Source organism: Stegodyphus dumicola, chromosome 4, assembly GCF_044657685.1.
Source record: "Stegodyphus dumicola isolate Sdum_Otavi_A_Nest chromosome 4, ASM4465768v1".
Lineage (NCBI taxonomy): Eukaryota > Metazoa > Arthropoda > Arachnida > Araneae > Eresidae > Stegodyphus > Stegodyphus dumicola.
This window is the reverse complement of record NC_140771.1, coordinates 114,943,016-114,962,349: the sequence shown is the minus strand read 5'-3', so window position 1 is coordinate 114,962,349 and position 19,334 is coordinate 114,943,016. Positions and strand designations below refer to the sequence as shown.

The window sequence follows — 19,334 nt, the reverse complement described above, 5'->3', positions numbered from 1 at the left end:
CAGAAATTAAGCATTTGGCTTTAAAATCAACATAAATGTAAAAAATAAATCATTCATTAAAAGCAAATTGCATATGAAGGTAACAAATGTACTTATGCATGAAAAAACACAAATAGTATTATATACAAAGATGAAAACAATTTTTAATTTTCATAAATTGTGTGATTTGTCACTTTGGTTCATTAACAAATTGATATTTAAAGCTAAAAACAAACAAAACTTATAAGGTGTGTGACCATCCCAGATCTTCACAGAAACTTTACAGTAATTGCCTATACTTGCAATAAGGTGACCATCATAGATGCTAGCAGTGGCCATTCCTCCATTAGAGCAGTTTCCAAATTTCTGAGATGGCTGGAAGAGGCTGAAGTGCAAAGACAGCACACCGCCAAAAAAAAAAAAAAAAAAAAAAAAAAAAAAAAAAATCAGGAAGATTTCCAGCGAAATTTATGTTGGGGGAATACGGCAGCCATTGTATATGAGAAATTCCATCACTTTTACAAGTACTTATGAACGAAGTTGGCATAATGGGAATGGGCATTATAATCCATAGTGTGGAAATCAATTGCTGCAGCATGGAGTCTTATAACAGAGTGTAGGACTTCATCCCAGTACCATACAGCCATCACAGAACTGTCTAAAAAGGTGTATAGCTGGCTGTAATATCTCATTGAAATTCCAGCCCACGTGATTGAATTCATGATGGCCTGATTCCACATGCCTCATTCACTCCAGACCCTTACATGCTTACAATCTCTTTATTAAGATTCATTTGTGAATAGGATGTTGCACCAATTAGAGAAAGTCCGGTTGAAATGTTGATGAAACCATCTTAATCTTTCTCCTTTAGACTGGGTGGTTAGGGGAACACAAACTCTTGGTACTTGGACATATAGTCTCATCATGTGAAGTTTTTGATGCACATGGCATATTATCTAATCAAGTGACACTGCAGCCATGGGTATAACGGTTGTGGATGTTGCTTTTAAGCCAAACAGGACTAATCTTTAGAAGAGGTGGTAACCCTTGTTTGACTGGGTACAGTTCTCCATACAACTGTTTGACTTAATTGGAACTGTTTTCACATTTGAGAAATCAGAAGATAATCAGCACCACAGAAAATAGTGACATTTTTTATTGTTTCGATACATCTAACAGCATGCCAATGCTCATTACCTGCCATTCATCTTATTTCAGCCATAAAAACATGAATACAATAAAAAAATTTACGAAAGTTATAAACACTTCATATCAGCATTTAAACGAAACCTCCTCAAACCCTTTTGTAACATGTAATATTTGTATATACCATCTGCATCCACAGCGATTTTCAGCCATTCAAATTAACTACACTTTCAAAAAATACTAATTTGCATCAATACTTAATATTTGGAAGTTGATGTATTTTAAATCTATCGCAACTGAAACACAAATGCTGCAGTATATTATTAGGCATACCATACAGATTCATCATAATCTGAAACAGGAATGTAATTTTTTAAAAACTAAAGTTTATGGTTTTTAAAGGAAATTCTGCTTTTCATAGCTGAACCATAGTAGAAAACATGAAATAAATTTATTATAATTAATTTTATACTGTTACAAGAAGATAGTTATTGTGTTTTTCTCTTAATCTAATGTAACAGGATAATTACTTTAAGTTGACTTGCTGTAATTATAATATGTATTTTTTAGATTAAAATTTAAATTCTGCTTAGAATTACTTCAATAATGGATTAATTACAATAACTCTAAATACACATTATTTCAGACTTAACTGAAATTTCTATAATAATCAGTAGCCTTCACTATCCTCTTCTATTAAGTCTGTTTCATGAAATTAGTAATATTTCTTCTTGAAAATATATTTAGAATTTGCAGCAGTAACATTTCTGCTTGTCTCTTTATAAATTTTATGTAATGATAAATATGTGACAAAAGCATTTTATCTTTAGACAGAAGGTTTAAGTGAGAGGGAGAAATCGTGTTCAATAGCTGAAGTACAAATCAAAGCTCTAGAAGCTCATGCAGTGATGATGTCTGATTCTTCTATGTTGGCTGAAGTATTTTTAAAAGATGTTATTCTGGAAGATACAAGAAAAACAAGAAAAAGTGGTGTCACTAGGTTTGCTCATTTACTGCTTAAATTTCAGTTTATATTATTTTTATCATTGTTTTCCTGTATGAGAAAAGAATCATTTTTATTCCTATATTAAAAAAGAATGAATGAGCTTTTATATGTATTATTAAAGCTTAGTTCAGTCTTATTTTATGTCAGAGGAGGTTTGTCAACATTTTAATCATCTTGTCGTATGATTTTGGTTGATAGATATACATAAAAAAATTGGCAGTGTTAGTATTAATTTTTGCATTAATTTTTGCAACAATATCTAGTGGTTTAGTTGAAGATAAGTGCTTAGATAAAGTTTTATGGATTTTTAAGATCTTAAATAGCAAGGCCAAATGAAAGAAATAAAAAATTACTTAAAAAATATACTTAATGAAAAAAAAAGGGTAAAAGCAAATATAGAGTATTAAAAATTGCATAAAATATATTGCACAACAAAATGCAAGCAAATAAACTTAAATTTATGTATAAGTTGCAGCAATATGTCTCAGGTCAGTTGTATGTATAGCTTCTGCTTTAAAAAAGATAGCCTCAGAAAGTAATTTTGAGAATAATAAACATAAGCCAAGTTTGGAATAAATAATTCAAAAAGTCCTCTACCCCCCAATCTTAATCTTCCTTAACTATGATCCAGTATAAACAGATATATATCTGTCTGTAATGGATATATATTTTATATTTTTTATAAAATATTTATACAATATATATGTATATATTTTTTTATATTTTTATAAACTATTTATACAATATATATATATATTTATTTATTTATTTATTTAATGTAAAGAAATGAAAGAGCACAAAAACATATGTAAACTCTTTGTGCTCACTTGCGCATTTGTGTTATATATCAATACTATATATTTTCATAAGCTAGAACTTCAGATATCTGTTTAACTAGGAGAACAGGTAATGTGGATATTATGTTTAATATTTTGGTGAAGTTTAAATATGCATTTGCAGAAATGCAAGTCATGGGGCTTTTTTTTTATTTTATTAAATATTACGTAGTTAAAAATGCAAAATGGTTTTGTTTTTATATACAAAGTATTTTTTCCCAACAAATTTAAACAATGAAATATTGTAACATCAGCAATCATGTTGTTATTTTTATAATATTAAGAATACAAATATCTAAATACATTTAACAGCTTTTGGAAGATATATGCAACAATTTATTATCATTTTATGTATTCTAATCAACAAAAAGAAAGAAAAAATGTAACTAAATTAATAACAAGCTAAATTTTACCTGAAAGCTTAGACTAAAGAATGTGTTATCTATTTAAGTGGGGATCTGTTCATTCCATAATCAATTTTCAACTAATTTTTTAATGTATTTCAGATTGATGGAAAGGTCTGCAACAGAGGACGTAGGAAATATGATCAGTGTAGAATTTAAGCAGAGCAAAACAGGAGAAAAAACTTGTAAGTGAAATTTTAAATCGTCTATGATTGTTTATTAATTGTATGCAAAATTTTAATTCTAGCAACTGTAGCCTATGCTACACTAATGAATTCTCTCTTAATTTGCAGTGCAAACAACTGTCTCTAGTTTTTCTTTAATTTTTTGTCTTGATTATATCATGATGCTAAGAGAGTTTTTCTCTGGCTCATCATCATCATCAGATCAACCTCAGACTGCCCAGGTTTTATCAGAATCAAATGGTAAGTATACAAACTTTATGATAAATGTAATCATGCATAACAACTTTGCCGAATAGTTATATTCAACTTTATATTGGTGTTAATGCAGGAGAAAACCTTTATTCTGTATTATGTTGAAATTACTGCCACTTTAACATTGAAATTCACCATTTAATGGAATTTTCATTTTATTTAACATCTGTTTTTATTGTTTAAGAACCAGTGTTTTTAGTACATGCGTATAACTGATTTTCTTTCTTTCTTTCTTTTTTTTCTTTTTCTTTTCTTTTCTTTTTTTTTTTTTTTAATGCTGCCTAGTGTTGCCCTAACTTCACACTATAAGCTAAACTTTTCTGCTTTTTTCCAGTTTTTAGTAGATTCTCATTCACTGCTAATTGAACATAATAACAGATAAACAAAGGCATAAAAATCTAAGATTTAATAATAACAAATGTACACAATTCCAAATTAAGACTTCTGCAGATTTTGGAAGAAAACATGCAATTTAGCGTAATAATTTACAGTTTCAACAGTGATCAATTGCTTTTTAATTGTATTGTTAAGACTGGAATTCTAGTATGATTTGTATGTAATTTAGTATTGAATAATCAGTAATTAATTAATCAATATTTGCTTTATTTGATAAGAAATCAGCTGTTAAATTTATTTCATTATTAAACTTTTAACTGTCAATTGGAAAGTTCTTTCAGCAATGTTAGAGTAAGTATTTGCAGTTCATAACAGTAATAGTAACTAATTACATTATTTTATTTTAGTCGAGTTAGTTTGCATCTTTTGGATAGCATGGCATAGCACAGAAAGGAAGAATGCCTTCACTGAATTTTAACAATTAAACTTTTAGTCTAAATAAAATCTTGCTGTGTTTGCTAAATGAAAGGTCTGTTCTGCCCTGTAAAATATTAAACATAATAAAATATTCCAAAGATATTTGTGTTCTAAAAATACATTAAACATTGCAGTGACTATTAGACTTGGTACTGTTCTGTTATTGGGACCGGATTCAGAAATGAATATATGTATGCATGTATGTGTTCATGTATGTGTATATATGATGTTCATGTATGTGTATATATGATTATGTGAAGTCAAACAACAAAAATCGGCGTTATATTTGCAAATTTTCACAGGACTAGTTTCGATAGTTTTGCCAAACCATCATCCTCAGCTGCCACAAAGCACAAATGAATGAGATAAGATAGGATCTTATTAATACTTGTTTGGCGTGGTATTTTTTCTTAAGTATTTATATGTGTACACCCACTTGTACACTTTTACATGCATACATTTCTGAATCTGGTCCCAGTAACAGAAGAGTACCTTAGACATTTTCAGAGTGGAAAATATAAAATTTCAGCTCAAATAATGGATCTTCCAGTTTTCAGTCTGATTTGCTAATTACTATAACTCAGAAATACATAGAAAGGATGCCTCTACTTACCTTCCCTAATTCAAAGCCAGTGGCAGATGATGACTAGTTGTTGTCCACCACATTTAAATCTGGGTGTCAATGTAGAGACTGTTACGTGTTTTATAATGGAAAGCAAGAAAAATCTAATATCTCCTTGTTTGTAATTGAATCATAAATCTTCCAGTTGGCAATTGGATATGCAAACCATTGTACCACAAGGGCTATGAAAGGTATGCTTTTTATTTCTTTCAACATGATAAAAAGTTCCAAGAAGTAAATGAAATAGTTACACATTAGAAATAATTAGCTAAAATTAATTTGTTTCTACAAATTCAAGCTCCAATTGCTGAACACTAAAAAATTTAGTTTAATTTCTGTAATTTGCTCTGTTAATGTGTATCCTACTTTTTTCATAAAAAAAGACTTTATTTTAGCTTTGAAACCAAAACAGTCTGTAGTCTCTACAGCACCTCAGTCCTTGTCCGAGACCAGTCTAAGTGATGCTAGTGGTGTGACTGTGATATATTTGAAAGTTGAGCAGCCTGATATAGTTCTTATAGAAAACATTGAAGATGTAAATTCCAGTGCTATTTTTCTTAATGTAAGTATGGATTTTTAAGCTATTTCATCATTTTGTGAAAAAAATAGAGATATGTTACATTTCTTGAATCACAAAATTTTTATTAAAGTGTATGTATGTAATATTTTTTTTGTAGGCTGCCAAATTTAATTGAATCAAAGGTATTATTTCTGAAACTTATTTTTTAAATCTTGTTAAAATTTATTACAGGACTATTAAATATGTGAGCAGTAATTTTATCTTTTTTTGAATTGATAAATTGTCGGTATTCAGTATGATTCCACTCGTAAATTTCATATTTATTTACTTATCAAAAACATAGGACTTGATCATCTAATAAGCTCATGTTGTAGTATTCTGTTTATTGTATTCCTATTATAGAAAAATATTTAAATGCGTTTTGTGTAATTATATTAAAATGTTTACAGTTTTGTAAGTCAGAAACAAATTTTGAATTATTCATGACAATTTATGTCTTTAATAAACATGTTGTATTTTTTCTCTTAAGAATGAAATTGATTTAAAGATGACCATTGCTGGAAGCTCTCAAGCTATATCTGGATCTATAAATAACCTTACCTTCTACACTGCTTGCTTTAATGCAGAAAAAAGGAGTGAAACATCTGCAAAGGTTAGAGTGTAATTTTGCACTATAAAAATGTTAATTTTCTTAATTATCTTAAAATTTTTCTATTGAAATTTTATTCTAGTGGTATAATTTTTGTAACTTCAAGTTGTGCTGAGTGAGTTTATGATGTTTTATATTTTTTCATTACTCTACACAATTATCTAAAAGTTACAGATCAAAAATTGTTTGTTGTTTGCTGTATTTTTATATTTCAAGTACCGATAGTATAGTATTGTAAAATATATTTCCTGAGTGCGGTGTTTGTAAAATTCAAATCTAAATAAATATAAAAGAGATCATTTATCTCTGTGAGGGTATACACCACATACCATAGACATAGAATTATTTAATGTATATATTTTTAATTGGCAAATTTCTGGCATTCATTAAGATTTCACTCATAATTTTCATACTTATCAAAAACATAATAGTTTATCACTTAATAAGCTCATATTGTAGTGTTCTGTATATTGTATATATATTATAAAAAAGTATTTTAAATGTGTTTCATGTAATTATATTAAAACCTTTACAGTCTTCTAAGCAAAAGTCAGAAAAAAAAAATGAATTAATTGCTTATGATAATTTGTTTCCATTGTTAATGTTCTAAATTTTTTTATTGATTTTGGGCTGTTGCAAATGAAATGGTCAGTGAATGATGTAAGTTTTCTACTAGTTGCAAAAGAAAACAAGCATTAAGGTTTATGCAAATTTTTTATTTCATGTGACATGCATGGGTGATGCAACTGTAGTATTTGTTTTGTTTCACGAGTATTCGTCATTGACTACTGCTGATTCATGGGGGTCATTGATGGAAGCCAATTAAAGCTGCTATATCTTTTCAAGTTTAGATTGAGAAATTTGCAATAACTGTATTGAAAAGTATCAATAAAGCATTCATTAGAAAAATAAATAGCAAGAAATTCCCTTAGCTATTTGTAAAATTTTGCTCTAAAGGCTTGAGGCTACAAAGTAAAGCCTAATAACCATCATAATTTCTGTGTTCAAATGAAAATAAAGATTGAATCAAATGGGATTCACATCAAACTGCATGAGAAGAATGCCCAGGCACTAAATGTCAACATATACTTCTTAACTTTTTCACAGCACTTGTCATTAACAGCAAAAGTAAAAACGCCTGATAAGTTGTTGCCTTATGAGCTCTCTAATGAAACCAAAGAATGGTGTTTGAAAGTGTGTTTTCCCTCAAGGAAAAGTAAAGTTCCAGCCACAAATTATGATTAATAATAATAAGTGGATATTGTATGATAATTACACATATTGGTCACATGATTGGAAGCCCAGGAAACACTCTAGAGGCACCTTTGCATCTCCCAAGAAGATGTGTACTATATGACGGTCCTCTCTTGGTGTTATTCACTTCTGATTCCTTCCATGAGGTGAATTTACAAATGATGCTCAAGCACATGTGAACAGATAAGGAGTTCAGCCTAGGATAATGCCTAACCATATATGACGTTGTCAACCATATAACAAATTAACAGTTTGGGATATGAAATTTTGCCTTATCATCCATACTCTTCTAACATTTTCCCTTAGATTCCCCTTCCTAATGCAGATTATCACTTTGTTCCCAGCATCCTAGATACATTTTTTGGGGGGTCCAAGAAATGTGTTGTGAAAGATGATTTTATTGGGCAGAAAATGATGCACATGTTGACAATTGACAACAGTGCGTTCATGCTGCTGGGAATTTTTTTTTTATTAAACAGGTATTCTTTTTATTCTATTCCTTTTAATTGTCCTTAAAGTCAACTTTCTCATTTGTAACAATTCAGTACTTGTGGATGTATTAAAAACATTTTTGTAATGTATTTAAGTACCTATTAATCAAGTGACCATTTATTTTTGATGAAATTTAAAATGTAAATTGAACCAAGGAAATTATCAGAACTTTGTGTGTCTCCTTTTTTTAACAGTTTTTTTTAGATCAGCTATTGTATTAACTAGTGATAAAGTTTTTAATAAGAATGAGGTTACATTACATATCTTTATTATAGAACAGTTATTACATTTTACACTATGAAAAACTCATCATTATTTTATGTTTCGATAGTTTTCTACACTTTAAAAAATGTTACCAAAGTGTGCAACTAATTTATGGATAATTATGATATCAAAGAGAAAGTGATACTTAAAATATACTTTGTAAATAGTATTAGAACTGGTAATTAGTGTTGTTCTATGGGTATTATTCATTACTTAAAGCTGAAATTAAAAAGTTGTTTGAGAAAAGTGTACCTAATACTTGAAAAAAAATTTCTTTTTGAAACAAAGGTTTATTTATTTTTGAAAAAAAAAAAAAAAAAATGTTGGTGTGCAGTTTTTTACATTAATATTGTTTCAGATTTTAAGTCCTTGCCATATTGATGTTCAGTGCAACTTCCGTGAACATTCACAGCACTTGGATGTTATATTTAGGGATCTTATTTTCCACATTTCGCCAGGAACAGTAACACTGATAACAAGTATATTATCATCAATTGTTTCAGAGCCGGTACGTATATTTGGTATGTTAAGTAAATTAGGTGTCAAAGTTATGTAAAATACTTCTCATCCAAATCATTTGTCAGAAATGTGTTTCTGCTTTTAATATCTGTATTTCCAATAGAATTATCTATCAGTCATAATTATCTTATACTGGTTATTTTTGATATGATACAAATTCCAAGATCCAGACCATGGGTACTTTAGCAATTTTTGAAGTTTCTTGATTTTAGATAATTAATTTAAATCTAGAAAGATGACATGTAGGAATTTTAAAGCAAAAATATTAAATAGTTTGTGAAATAAAAAAACATTTTTAATAACTGTAAAAGAACCAAACTCGCTGTTTAAACACTCCATTTTTGTTTCATTAGTATTTTCTCTTCAGTTTTATACAAGGACATGATTTCTTGTACAGTTTCAAAGCTTTGTTATACAAGTCTTGCAATTTTTGCTTTAAAAGTGATTGAATTATGTAGTTTTTATGTTCTGGGTAAGGCTTTTATACCTTTAGTTAATTTGCATGCAAAAGTTGTAAAATTATCAACAATTTGAAAGTTTAAGTGGTGAATTAAGTCTAACAAACCGCCATTTGCTTGCATTTGAAATTCAGTAGAATAGTTAGTGGAAGTCAGTTTCTGCACCTTCAGTGTCTTTTTGCTGAGTGGGACCAATAGTAAATTTTCAATTTTGTGCACCAAAAAATATGCCTTTTTGACTGCTGGCTAAATTGCTTGTTTTTGGGTATAAACTCTTAATTTTAATTACAAAAAAATTAACTGTATTTGGTGTTTTATGTTTTTCTGTATATTTCAAATATTAATGAAGATGTTTTGAGTTTTTATGTATTTTTTCCCCCACGAAGTGAGAATTAAATTAATGGAATGAGAAATATATCTCAAATAAAATTTGGAGAAATAAGTTAAAATGAAATGCAGCAAAAAAAAATGTGTAAAAAAAAAAATGTGTACCATACAAGGAAGTCATGTGGTTGGTGTCCACATCAAATTTTGTATTTGTGATATCCAAAAACTTCTGAATTAGTGGCTACCATCATCAGAAAATTTAATAACTGGCTGTAAATTATGCCAAGTATTTAAATTTTTTTTTTTACAGGTGCATCCTCTCTTGACCTTGTAGTGCTCCACACAGCAGATGATATACTAAAAAGTTTCAAGACTCTTAGATTATCATTTTGCTGCATTAGTTTAACATATCTATTTTATGTCTGCATTTCTGTGTATACAAAATTCTTATATTTATTGACTGAATGATGGATCTACAGTTTTGAGGAAAGAGTAAGACATATTTTGTCGTAAACTAAAACTTTTAAATTTGATAAGATTAATATCAACTGGAAAGTTCTGTGGTTTTTTTGAGGATAAATAAATAAATAAAAAAAAAAAAAAATTACTGAAAATTGTATAAGCACCATTTTATTGTATGACATTTTGCCATCTCTCTGCATTGCCAGCTGGAAAATTCCATTTTTAAAGAAGTCATTAGGTTTATTTGTAAAGAAGTTATCGAGACACTTCTTCATAGTCTCTAAAGAAGTGAATTCCAACCATTCAGAGAATTTTAAAGTGACCTGAAGACATGAAAATCTGAGGGGAGGGCAAGGTCTGATGAATATGGAAGTGCAGACATAAAACATCCTCCCATACTCAAATAGCCTCTGTATGACATTCATCAAAATCTGGGGCAAGCATTTGGATGATTGGTCAGTTCTGGGTGCTTTGCTTCAGTTTCTGCTTGCATTTGAGAACACTATTTTCTGAATTTAATCCCTGATTTGATGGCAATTGTTCATAGTGTATAATTCCTTTATAATCCCACCATACCCAAAGTATTACTTTTAAGTGCAAATTCCTCTTAATGTTACTATAAGAGGTTCTTTTGGCTTCATGATCTTTCTGTTGTAATGCTATTGTATAGTAGCCATTTCTCATCTCCATTAATGAGCTGTTTTGAAAATGGAGCTTCCTTATTTCATCCCAGAAAAGAATCACTATTTTGAGTTAGAATATTCTGCTTTGCTAAAAAAGAAGCACCCGTACATCATGGCGATTTAGGTACCTAATATTTAAATGACTATGTAATGACCTCTCAAAATAATTAATCTATCTGAAAGTTCCTGAACTGCATAACAGGGATTTTCAGATATAACTTGCTTTAACATGTCTTTGTTTACAGAGGATGGTTGTCCAAAGTAGGTATGATTTTTGAAGCTGAAATTTTTGTTCTTAAACTTTTTATCCACCTTCGAATTGTATCATGAGAAACAGCATTTTTTCCCACATATGGCAAAAATTCTGCGAACTGTCTTTTCTCCTTATTTCAAATAAAGGAGCATAATATGATGAAAATGAACCTTTGGATTCTGTTTTCTTACCACTACACTGAAGCAAAAATTATACCACAGCACATGCATACAACAATTATGCAACATGAACAGAAAAGACATACTTGCACATCATCTTCAATCAAGGTCATTTCTTATTAGCATTAAAAAAAAAAAAAGAAAATTTGCTTCAGTTTGGTAAACTTCGAAATTTCTGAATGATCTAGTTTTAAGACTAAACAAAATAATAATCTGCATCAATCAAGTGAAAAGAGTGTAATTCACAATGTTAGCTGAGCGTAAGTTCAAGAGAATTTAGTTCTGTCTTTCTTCTGCTCTCCTACAGTCACAAACACACACACACACACATACAAAAAAAAAAAAAAAAAAAAAGGAGGGGAAACCCAAAATATGCAGCATTTCACTGCAAACAAATATGGATCTTTGAGGCTTGACTGGCTTTGTACAGGGTTTGAAAAGACAAATTTTGCCTGTTCTTGCAGCCACTCAATGGCAAACATAAAAATAAGGTTAACTAGCCAGCTGTTGTTTAAAGGCGAAACAGTTAGTAAGATGATTCAATATTATTGTGGATAACAGAGATAGATACCAGAGAGAAAAATTCATTATCATTGTGCTAGTGCTTTTTCTTTTATTTCTTACTGCGCAGCATCCTTAATCATATTGGTAGATTGGTTCGGCACACCACAGCTACAAAGTTGTTAAGTATCATGTCTTCCATTCCTACTACAGTCAAAAGTCTTTAATCCGGACCCGTCGGTACTTCGGCGATTCCGTATTATAGATCATCAGTTTAAATCTGGTAAGATGGCATGCAGAAATTATAAAATTAAAAATATGAAACCATAATTTATGAAATAAAGAGCAATTATGATCTAAAGGGTATCAGAATTGATATATTGATATATATATATAAATTGATATAAAAATATGATATATGTTTTTACAAAAAAAAAGAATATTTATTTGTTTACTTTATTAAACATTTCTTTCAACGCGCGCATGCGTAAAGCATACATTATGCATAGTCGAAATTAGAAAATTGCAACCAGAAAACTATTTGATGTGTATTCGTGATATTTATAATGACGAAGAATTTGATTTAAATCATATCAAAGACGGAGTACATCGAAATGAAATACTACATTTAGTAAGGAATTATAAGCTGAATAAAATAAAAACATCTGCCCTGAAGATAAGTATAGTGCTGACAGATCAACTTCCAGTTGATTGCTCGCCGCGGAATTATAAGCCGAATAAAATAAAAACATCTGCCCTGAAGATAAGGATAGTGCTGACAGATCAACTTCCAGTTCATTGTGCGCCGCGACGTTCCCCACATGCATTCTGCGCATGCGTAAATGCATTATGCGTTTACACATGCGCAGAAAGTTTGTAAGGTCCGCATTATGGACGTCCGGATTAAAGCCTTTTGACTGTATATGTGAAAAAAGGAAACTTCTCAAAATAAAATGAAATAAAGTTGTATGAGAGATCCATATAATACATCATTCCATTTATTTCATGTCTGGATTTTGCACTTTGTATTATATAGTGATTGTTTGAAAAACTGTAGTATTTGAAGTACAGTAATGAAGCTTTTAATAAGTTACTTGCAAATTAATTTACTTTTTTAACATTCATAAGATCTCTTTATGTTAAAATATGTAGCTGTCTGCCACTTTATACTCATGTTTGCTTTATATAAATCAAAAACTAAAAATAAAATTGTAATCCATAATATTAGAATGAAATCACACGATTTGTTTTATGAATATGATATATGTTTTGGGATTAAGCTAATTTATGTGTTACATGAATAATTAAAACATGTCATGCTGTCTTATTCTCCCATTAGCAATTTAAATAGTTCCTAACATTTTTCGTTACCAGTTACTTAATTAAAAAATCTTATTATATTTTGGAAACTAAACATTTTTAGTAATTCTGGAGTTGTCCTTTTGAGCTCGAAAAAGTATTGAGTAAATGTAAGTATATTAATAACTTCAGAACTGCATGTATATTAATATTATATTTAGCAGATTATTATAATCTTCAATATGTTGAAAATTTAATAATTTAATTAATAAGTATCTATGATCCTAAGTATCATGGCAATGTCCCAAAGATGTTGCAAACTCGTCGCTGATGATGTTGCAAAAATGTTGCAATATATTGTCTTTAAGATACCCAGATGTCCGCGAAAATCCACTGTTTTGCTGCCGTTACAAAGATGTCTTTATTACGTCTTTGCTGATTAGGTTTTCATGGCATAAATATCATTGTGTCTTTTTCAGGTTATATTTCGGTTGCGAAATCATCAATCTAAAACGTCATATCATGATGTCTTAATGACGGCCAAATGTTCGCAAATTTACCCCTTTTTGCAACAGTTGTGAAAACATTATTATGTCCTTGTGTTACATATTGATTTATGCAGAAAAATAAGCTTAATAATTAATATGTTTTTTTTTTTTTTTTTTGTTAAATTTTGTATTCCTTGTATTTTTCTAAAGTTTAAATATTTTATCATTTCCTGATAACAAGAACATAATGCAGTTTTCTTCTCTGTTGAACAAATGTGCATAATTTTAAAGAGACAAATATTCGATAGAAATTAGAACTAATGAACCTAATACAGTCAAAAGTCATTAATCCGGACTCGTCGGGACTTCGGCGATTCCGGATTATCGATTTTTCCGGATTATAGATCATCAGTTTAAATCTCGTAAGATGGCATGCAGAAATTCTAAAATTAAAAATATGAAACCGTAATTTATGAAATAAAGAACAATTATGATCTAAAGGGTATCAAAATTTACAAAAAAAAATATGTAGTTTAATATTTATTTGTTTACTTTATTAAACATTTCTTTCGATGTAAGTTGTTTAAGTTGCTTCGTTTTGTGTGATAATACTTTCTCTTTAATTCTATAAACAGACATAATTTTTTGTTCAGTTACAAAGTTCTGCTGTTCAAGTCCTATAATTGCTGTGTTGAGAATACCGACTAATTTGTCAATCGAAATTTTTTCGTTTCCAATAGCCTCTGTGTCACTTTCTTCACTATCAGAAGCGAATTATGATAACGAGGAATTTGATTTAAATCATATCAAAGATGGAGTACATCAAGATGAAGTACTACATTTAGTAAGGAATTATAAGCCAAATAAAATAAAAACATCTGCCCTGAAGATAAGGATAGTGCTGACAGATCACTTCCAATTAATTGCGCGCCGCGGCGCCCCCCTTTCCCCGCCGCCGAGCAGCGTGAAATTGATAAACAGATTTCGGAATGGTTAGAGAAATAAGGGATATGCCTTTATCCATTTTTTTCAGCAATTCCACTTTATGTTTGATAGACATCGAAACATACTTTCGCTTTGTAGATCCTTTGGGAGCTCCAGCATCGGAAATTCTATTTGACATAATCGAAAGTTAAAGCTTACTTTTATAAAATTGCTCTAACAGTCTGCAAAAAATGCCGGACCAATTTGAAGATTAAGGAAGAACGCAATCTGCAACATTAAATGAAATAAATAATTAGATAATTTTAGCTTATCCGTTATACATTAAATGCGCATGCATAAACGCCTATGCGTCAACGCGACGCATGCGCAGAAAGTTTGTAGCTTTGAGGTCCGGATTATAGATCATTCCGGATTGTGGGTGTCCGAATTAACTACTTTTGACTGTACTACATTGCAAGCATTCATTGTATCCTTAAGAAAAACTGCGATAATAGATTTAATACGATTTGCTTTTTACCAAATATACTACATTAAAGTAAAACACCAGTAACAAGATATATTAGTTTTCTGCAGTTTATTATGTGATAAGAATAAAAGTAATGTTAAAAATAAATACAATTAAATAATAAAACAATTACATTATTTAACTAAAGAAAACATATAAATACAGAATTCTATCAAAGGCATTAAATATAGAAATTCTTACAAAATTATCAACGGCAGCAAACCAAGTTTTCTCGAGAAATGTCAAAGAATTTATTGTTTTCGTGTACTGCAGTTTGAAACAAAGTGCATAATCTTAAGAAACAAATATTTATCATTCAGTTTCATGAAATCGATTTCTGGTACTTTAGTCTTTATGAGGCATATTTTAAAAATTATTTTATCTTTTCGACTTCAGATTTACTTATGCAATAAAAATCAAATTTATGTCACAAAACAATTAGCATCATTTAATTGCAAGGGTAATATATAAGTATAGATTTCTATCAAAACAAATAAATATTAGAATTCTTACAAAATTATTAATGTTTGCAAGGTTAATTTTTTTTCAAAAAACTCTAAATGGAAGTATTGTTTTACTGTACTGCAGTTTCAAGCAAAGTACACAATCTAAATAAACAAATACATATTTAGTTTTTCCATAGATTTATCATCCAGTTTCATAAGCAAATTTCTACCATTGTGGTCTTCTTTTATATTTTAAAAATGATTTTATTTTTTAAACTTTTACTTATGCAGTAAAAATAAAAGTAAAGTTGCAAAATAATTAATATTATTAAATATAAAGGATATATATAAATACAGAAAGAAATCTTTTAAAGCAATTAAATATCAGAATTCTTACAAAACTATGAATGAATGCAAGAAAAGTTTTCTCAAAAAACATTAAATGAATGTAATAAATTCATAAAACATTAAATGAAACAATAAAATTCATTTGATGTTTCTTGAGAAAATATTGTTTTTCTTTACTGCTGTTAAAGAAAAAAAATACATAATCTTAACAAATAAATTAATGATCTCTCCGCAGAGTTATCATTCATTTCATAAACATATTTCTGGAATTTTAGTCTTGATAGAACAAAATTTAAAAATAATTATATCTTTTCAACTTCAAATTCATTTATGTAATAAAAGTAAAGTTTATTGCATAAATGAATATGAAAACAATGAACATTATTCAACTAAAAAGGAAATGTATAAATACAGAAATCTGTTAAATCTATTAAATATAAAAATTCTTACAAAACTGTCAAATGACTGCAAGACTAGTTTTCTCAAAAAATGTTAATTGAATATATTTCTTTCCTCTACTGCTGTTAAGCAAAGATGCATAATCTTAACAAACAAATTAATAATTTCTCCACAGAGTTATCATTCATTTCCACAAAGAGATTTCTGGAATTTTAGTCTTGATAGGACAGATTTTAAAAATGATTTTATCTTTTCAACTTCAAATTTATTTCTGCAATAAAAGTAAAGTTACAAAACAGTTATCATCGTTTAATTATAAAGAAAATATAAAAATACAGAATTCTGTCAAAGCTGCTGTAAAATTATCAATGGCTGCGCAACACGTTTTCTATAAGAACATTAAATGAATATATTGCTTTTTTGTACTACAGTATGAAGCAAAATACATAATTTATTATCCAGAAATCTCAGCTTAGCGAGAGCTGTTTTACTAGAAAACTTTCTAAGGGAATATTACACGGAGATAAAACATGAAAAAATATATGCAGCCATAACAAGAAACACTGAGATTTAAATTGGAGATGAAATATTGATAATTCAGGATTTCGTTCATTTGCCTGGTTAATAGCTAAAAAAAATTAATGGTTAAGGGAAGCATTATCTTTTCCCCGCTGATTGATATGCAATACTAAGTTAGCTAGAAGATTCCTAACAAAATATCATTAAATAAGCTATTATTAGCCAAATCTATCACAAAGCGACAAAATAGGAAACATATAGCATGTAACAATATTTATTTCAGAATTTTAATTCAATGTTACTTCTAATTATATATTATTAGATCGGTAACCATATTATTTTCATTACTTTAAACTGTATGTTTTTAAATAACTTAAATTCTAAATTATGATTACCGTAATTTCCGGAAGAAAGGCCGCACTCAAGAAAAATGGCGGGAAAAAAATTAAAATTACACAGAAACGCTGCAGCTACGGTCGTAGACAATTTTTGACATCTGGTTTTCACTGACTCAAGTAAATGAGCACGCATAGAATCCGTTATGAATAACCCCTTCGGTTGGAGAAAAGATCCCTTATGACACTGCCAAACTTTTTGTAGTCACTCATACATGATTGTTTTGCACATCCAGCCGTTCTCGTTTGCACAAATAATTACGTCATTAGGAAAATTTCCCTTCGGAATAGTCTTTCGTTTAAAAATGATCATTGTCTTTAGCCTGTCGTTGTTTGTGGCACAAGCTAACACACATGTAAATGATGTTCTTTCATGCCCCGTCGTAAGCACAGATACAGTTTTTGCACCAGTTTCATCAACAGTTCTGTTTGCAGGAGAGTCGAAAGCTAATGCCATTTCATCCCTATTTATTATCTGTGACCGAAGAAGTTTTTTTTTTTTTGTCAATAATATCTGTCACATATTTTAGAAAAATCCTGCCAGTCCATTGGTAATTATTCCCTGACTGTTGTTCTAGTATGTACAGAAATATTTTTTCTTTTCATAAATCTACTACACCAGCGAGGCCCTCCTTTAAAATCATTTATGTTCAATTTTTTTGCTATAAATTTTGCTTGTAAGCGAATTTTTACAGTCGAAATTGCCATTCCCTTTCCTCGTTGCTCTTTTGTCCAGTTTGCTAGGTCATCCTCTAGATTTGGCCACCTTACAGTACCACTTTTTTTGGCTTGTTTCTGTTGTGGCATATTTTTAAGAAGTTCTTTTTCAGTTCTCCAATGTCGAATACATCTCTTGTCCACTTCAAACTCGCGAGCTGCTGCTCTATTTCCAATTTGCTCAGCACATGAAATTACATTAAGCTTAAAACCAGCAGTATAACTTCTGTGCCGTTTAGGTGCCATTTTCAAAAATTTTCCGCTCCCTTCTTACTTAAAAACTATTCAACAAGTACTTGTACCCAAACTGATGGGATCTGTATCTGGCAGAATGCCAAGAAAAATTGATTTATGCAGAAAGGAAAATACGTCAGAGTTCGTTATTGTGAGGCAGGTGGGGAGAGGATGGGGGTCCTGGAAGATTCATCGAATGGCAGATGAGAGAGACTATTCAAACTGATGAGAATGTTGATTTGAAAGGGGGAAGAATGTTATTGTTCTGAGATCCCGTTTAGGGTGAATAAGTCATGTAGGTCTGTTTGAGGGAAAGAATGTAAACATAATAATGTTCGCAAAAAGCAACTGAGTAGTCTTTTGTGTGGGAACAGCACCAGTCTATATACAATGACAAAACCATCCAAACTATGTACAATGACCATCATAGGAAATATATTTAATTTTTAGTGCATCTAAATGCTGCACCCGCTAAAAATTTAAGTTTTAAACACGTAAATGCCGCAGCGTTTCTTCCGGAAATTACGGTATTTAAGATTTTATATCTTTTCTTAATCATTTAGTAAGTGAGAGTAATTATGCACAGCTGAAGATAAGACAACCATATAGTTTATTAACATTTGAATTTGAAATGTCTTTTTTACCTATTTTAGTGTATTGCAAAAGCTAATCTTTAATGGTATTATAAGATTCTCAAATTTCATGCAATATGCTAACTTGAAAAGGTATAATAAATTTAAAAACGTGTTTCTATTGACTTACTAGGTTAAAGTTGAAGATAAAGCTACTGTAGAAGAAAAATATTATAGTGATTTATGGACAGTTAAATCTTTGAAAGATGAAAAATTTTGGTTCTTGGAAACAGTTGCTGCTGAAGAGGCTATTTCGATAGAAAAAGAAGATTCCTTACAAGATATAGTGGCTCAGCCAGAAATTCATCAGCAGGTAATGTTTTGTTTCTAAAGTGATGGCTTTATTTTAGTCATAGTTAAGTATTTTTGCATGCTTTTCTATAGTAAAATATATGTACAGTGAAACACATTTGCGAGAAAATGCTTAAGACGAATATTGGTTAACATGAAATAATACAACAGTTCTGACAAATTGCTATGTATTTTCATGCATTTTGTGTTTCTCTTAACATGAAAAAACTTCCCTTTTGGGAATGAACAAAATACGGAAAATACCAGCTGCACAGGTGAGATAAAAGAAGGGTGTACATGTTTCGTAGAAAG

The 19,334-nt window shown here is 29.7% G+C and overlaps 1 protein-coding gene across 8 annotated transcripts in view; it reads left to right on the top strand.

Annotated features, from left to right (window-relative positions):
- Vps13 (vacuolar protein sorting 13C) overlaps window positions 1-19,334 on the top strand; it is a 334,969-nt gene that overhangs the window by 138,904 nt on the left and 176,731 nt on the right. For all 8 annotated transcript variants that reach the window (XM_085815349.1, XM_085815348.1, XM_085815353.1 and 5 more), the window contains 7 exons: window positions 1,956-2,125; window positions 3,474-3,556; window positions 3,665-3,796; window positions 5,639-5,805; window positions 6,293-6,415; window positions 8,781-8,930; window positions 18,865-19,044. In XM_085815349.1, the coding sequence (XP_085671475.1) occupies window positions 1,956-2,125; window positions 3,474-3,556; window positions 3,665-3,796; window positions 5,639-5,805; window positions 6,293-6,415; window positions 8,781-8,930; window positions 18,865-19,044 (1,005 nt within the window). The remainder of the gene's footprint in view (window positions 1-1,955; window positions 2,126-3,473; window positions 3,557-3,664; window positions 3,797-5,638; window positions 5,806-6,292; window positions 6,416-8,780; window positions 8,931-18,864; window positions 19,045-19,334) is intronic.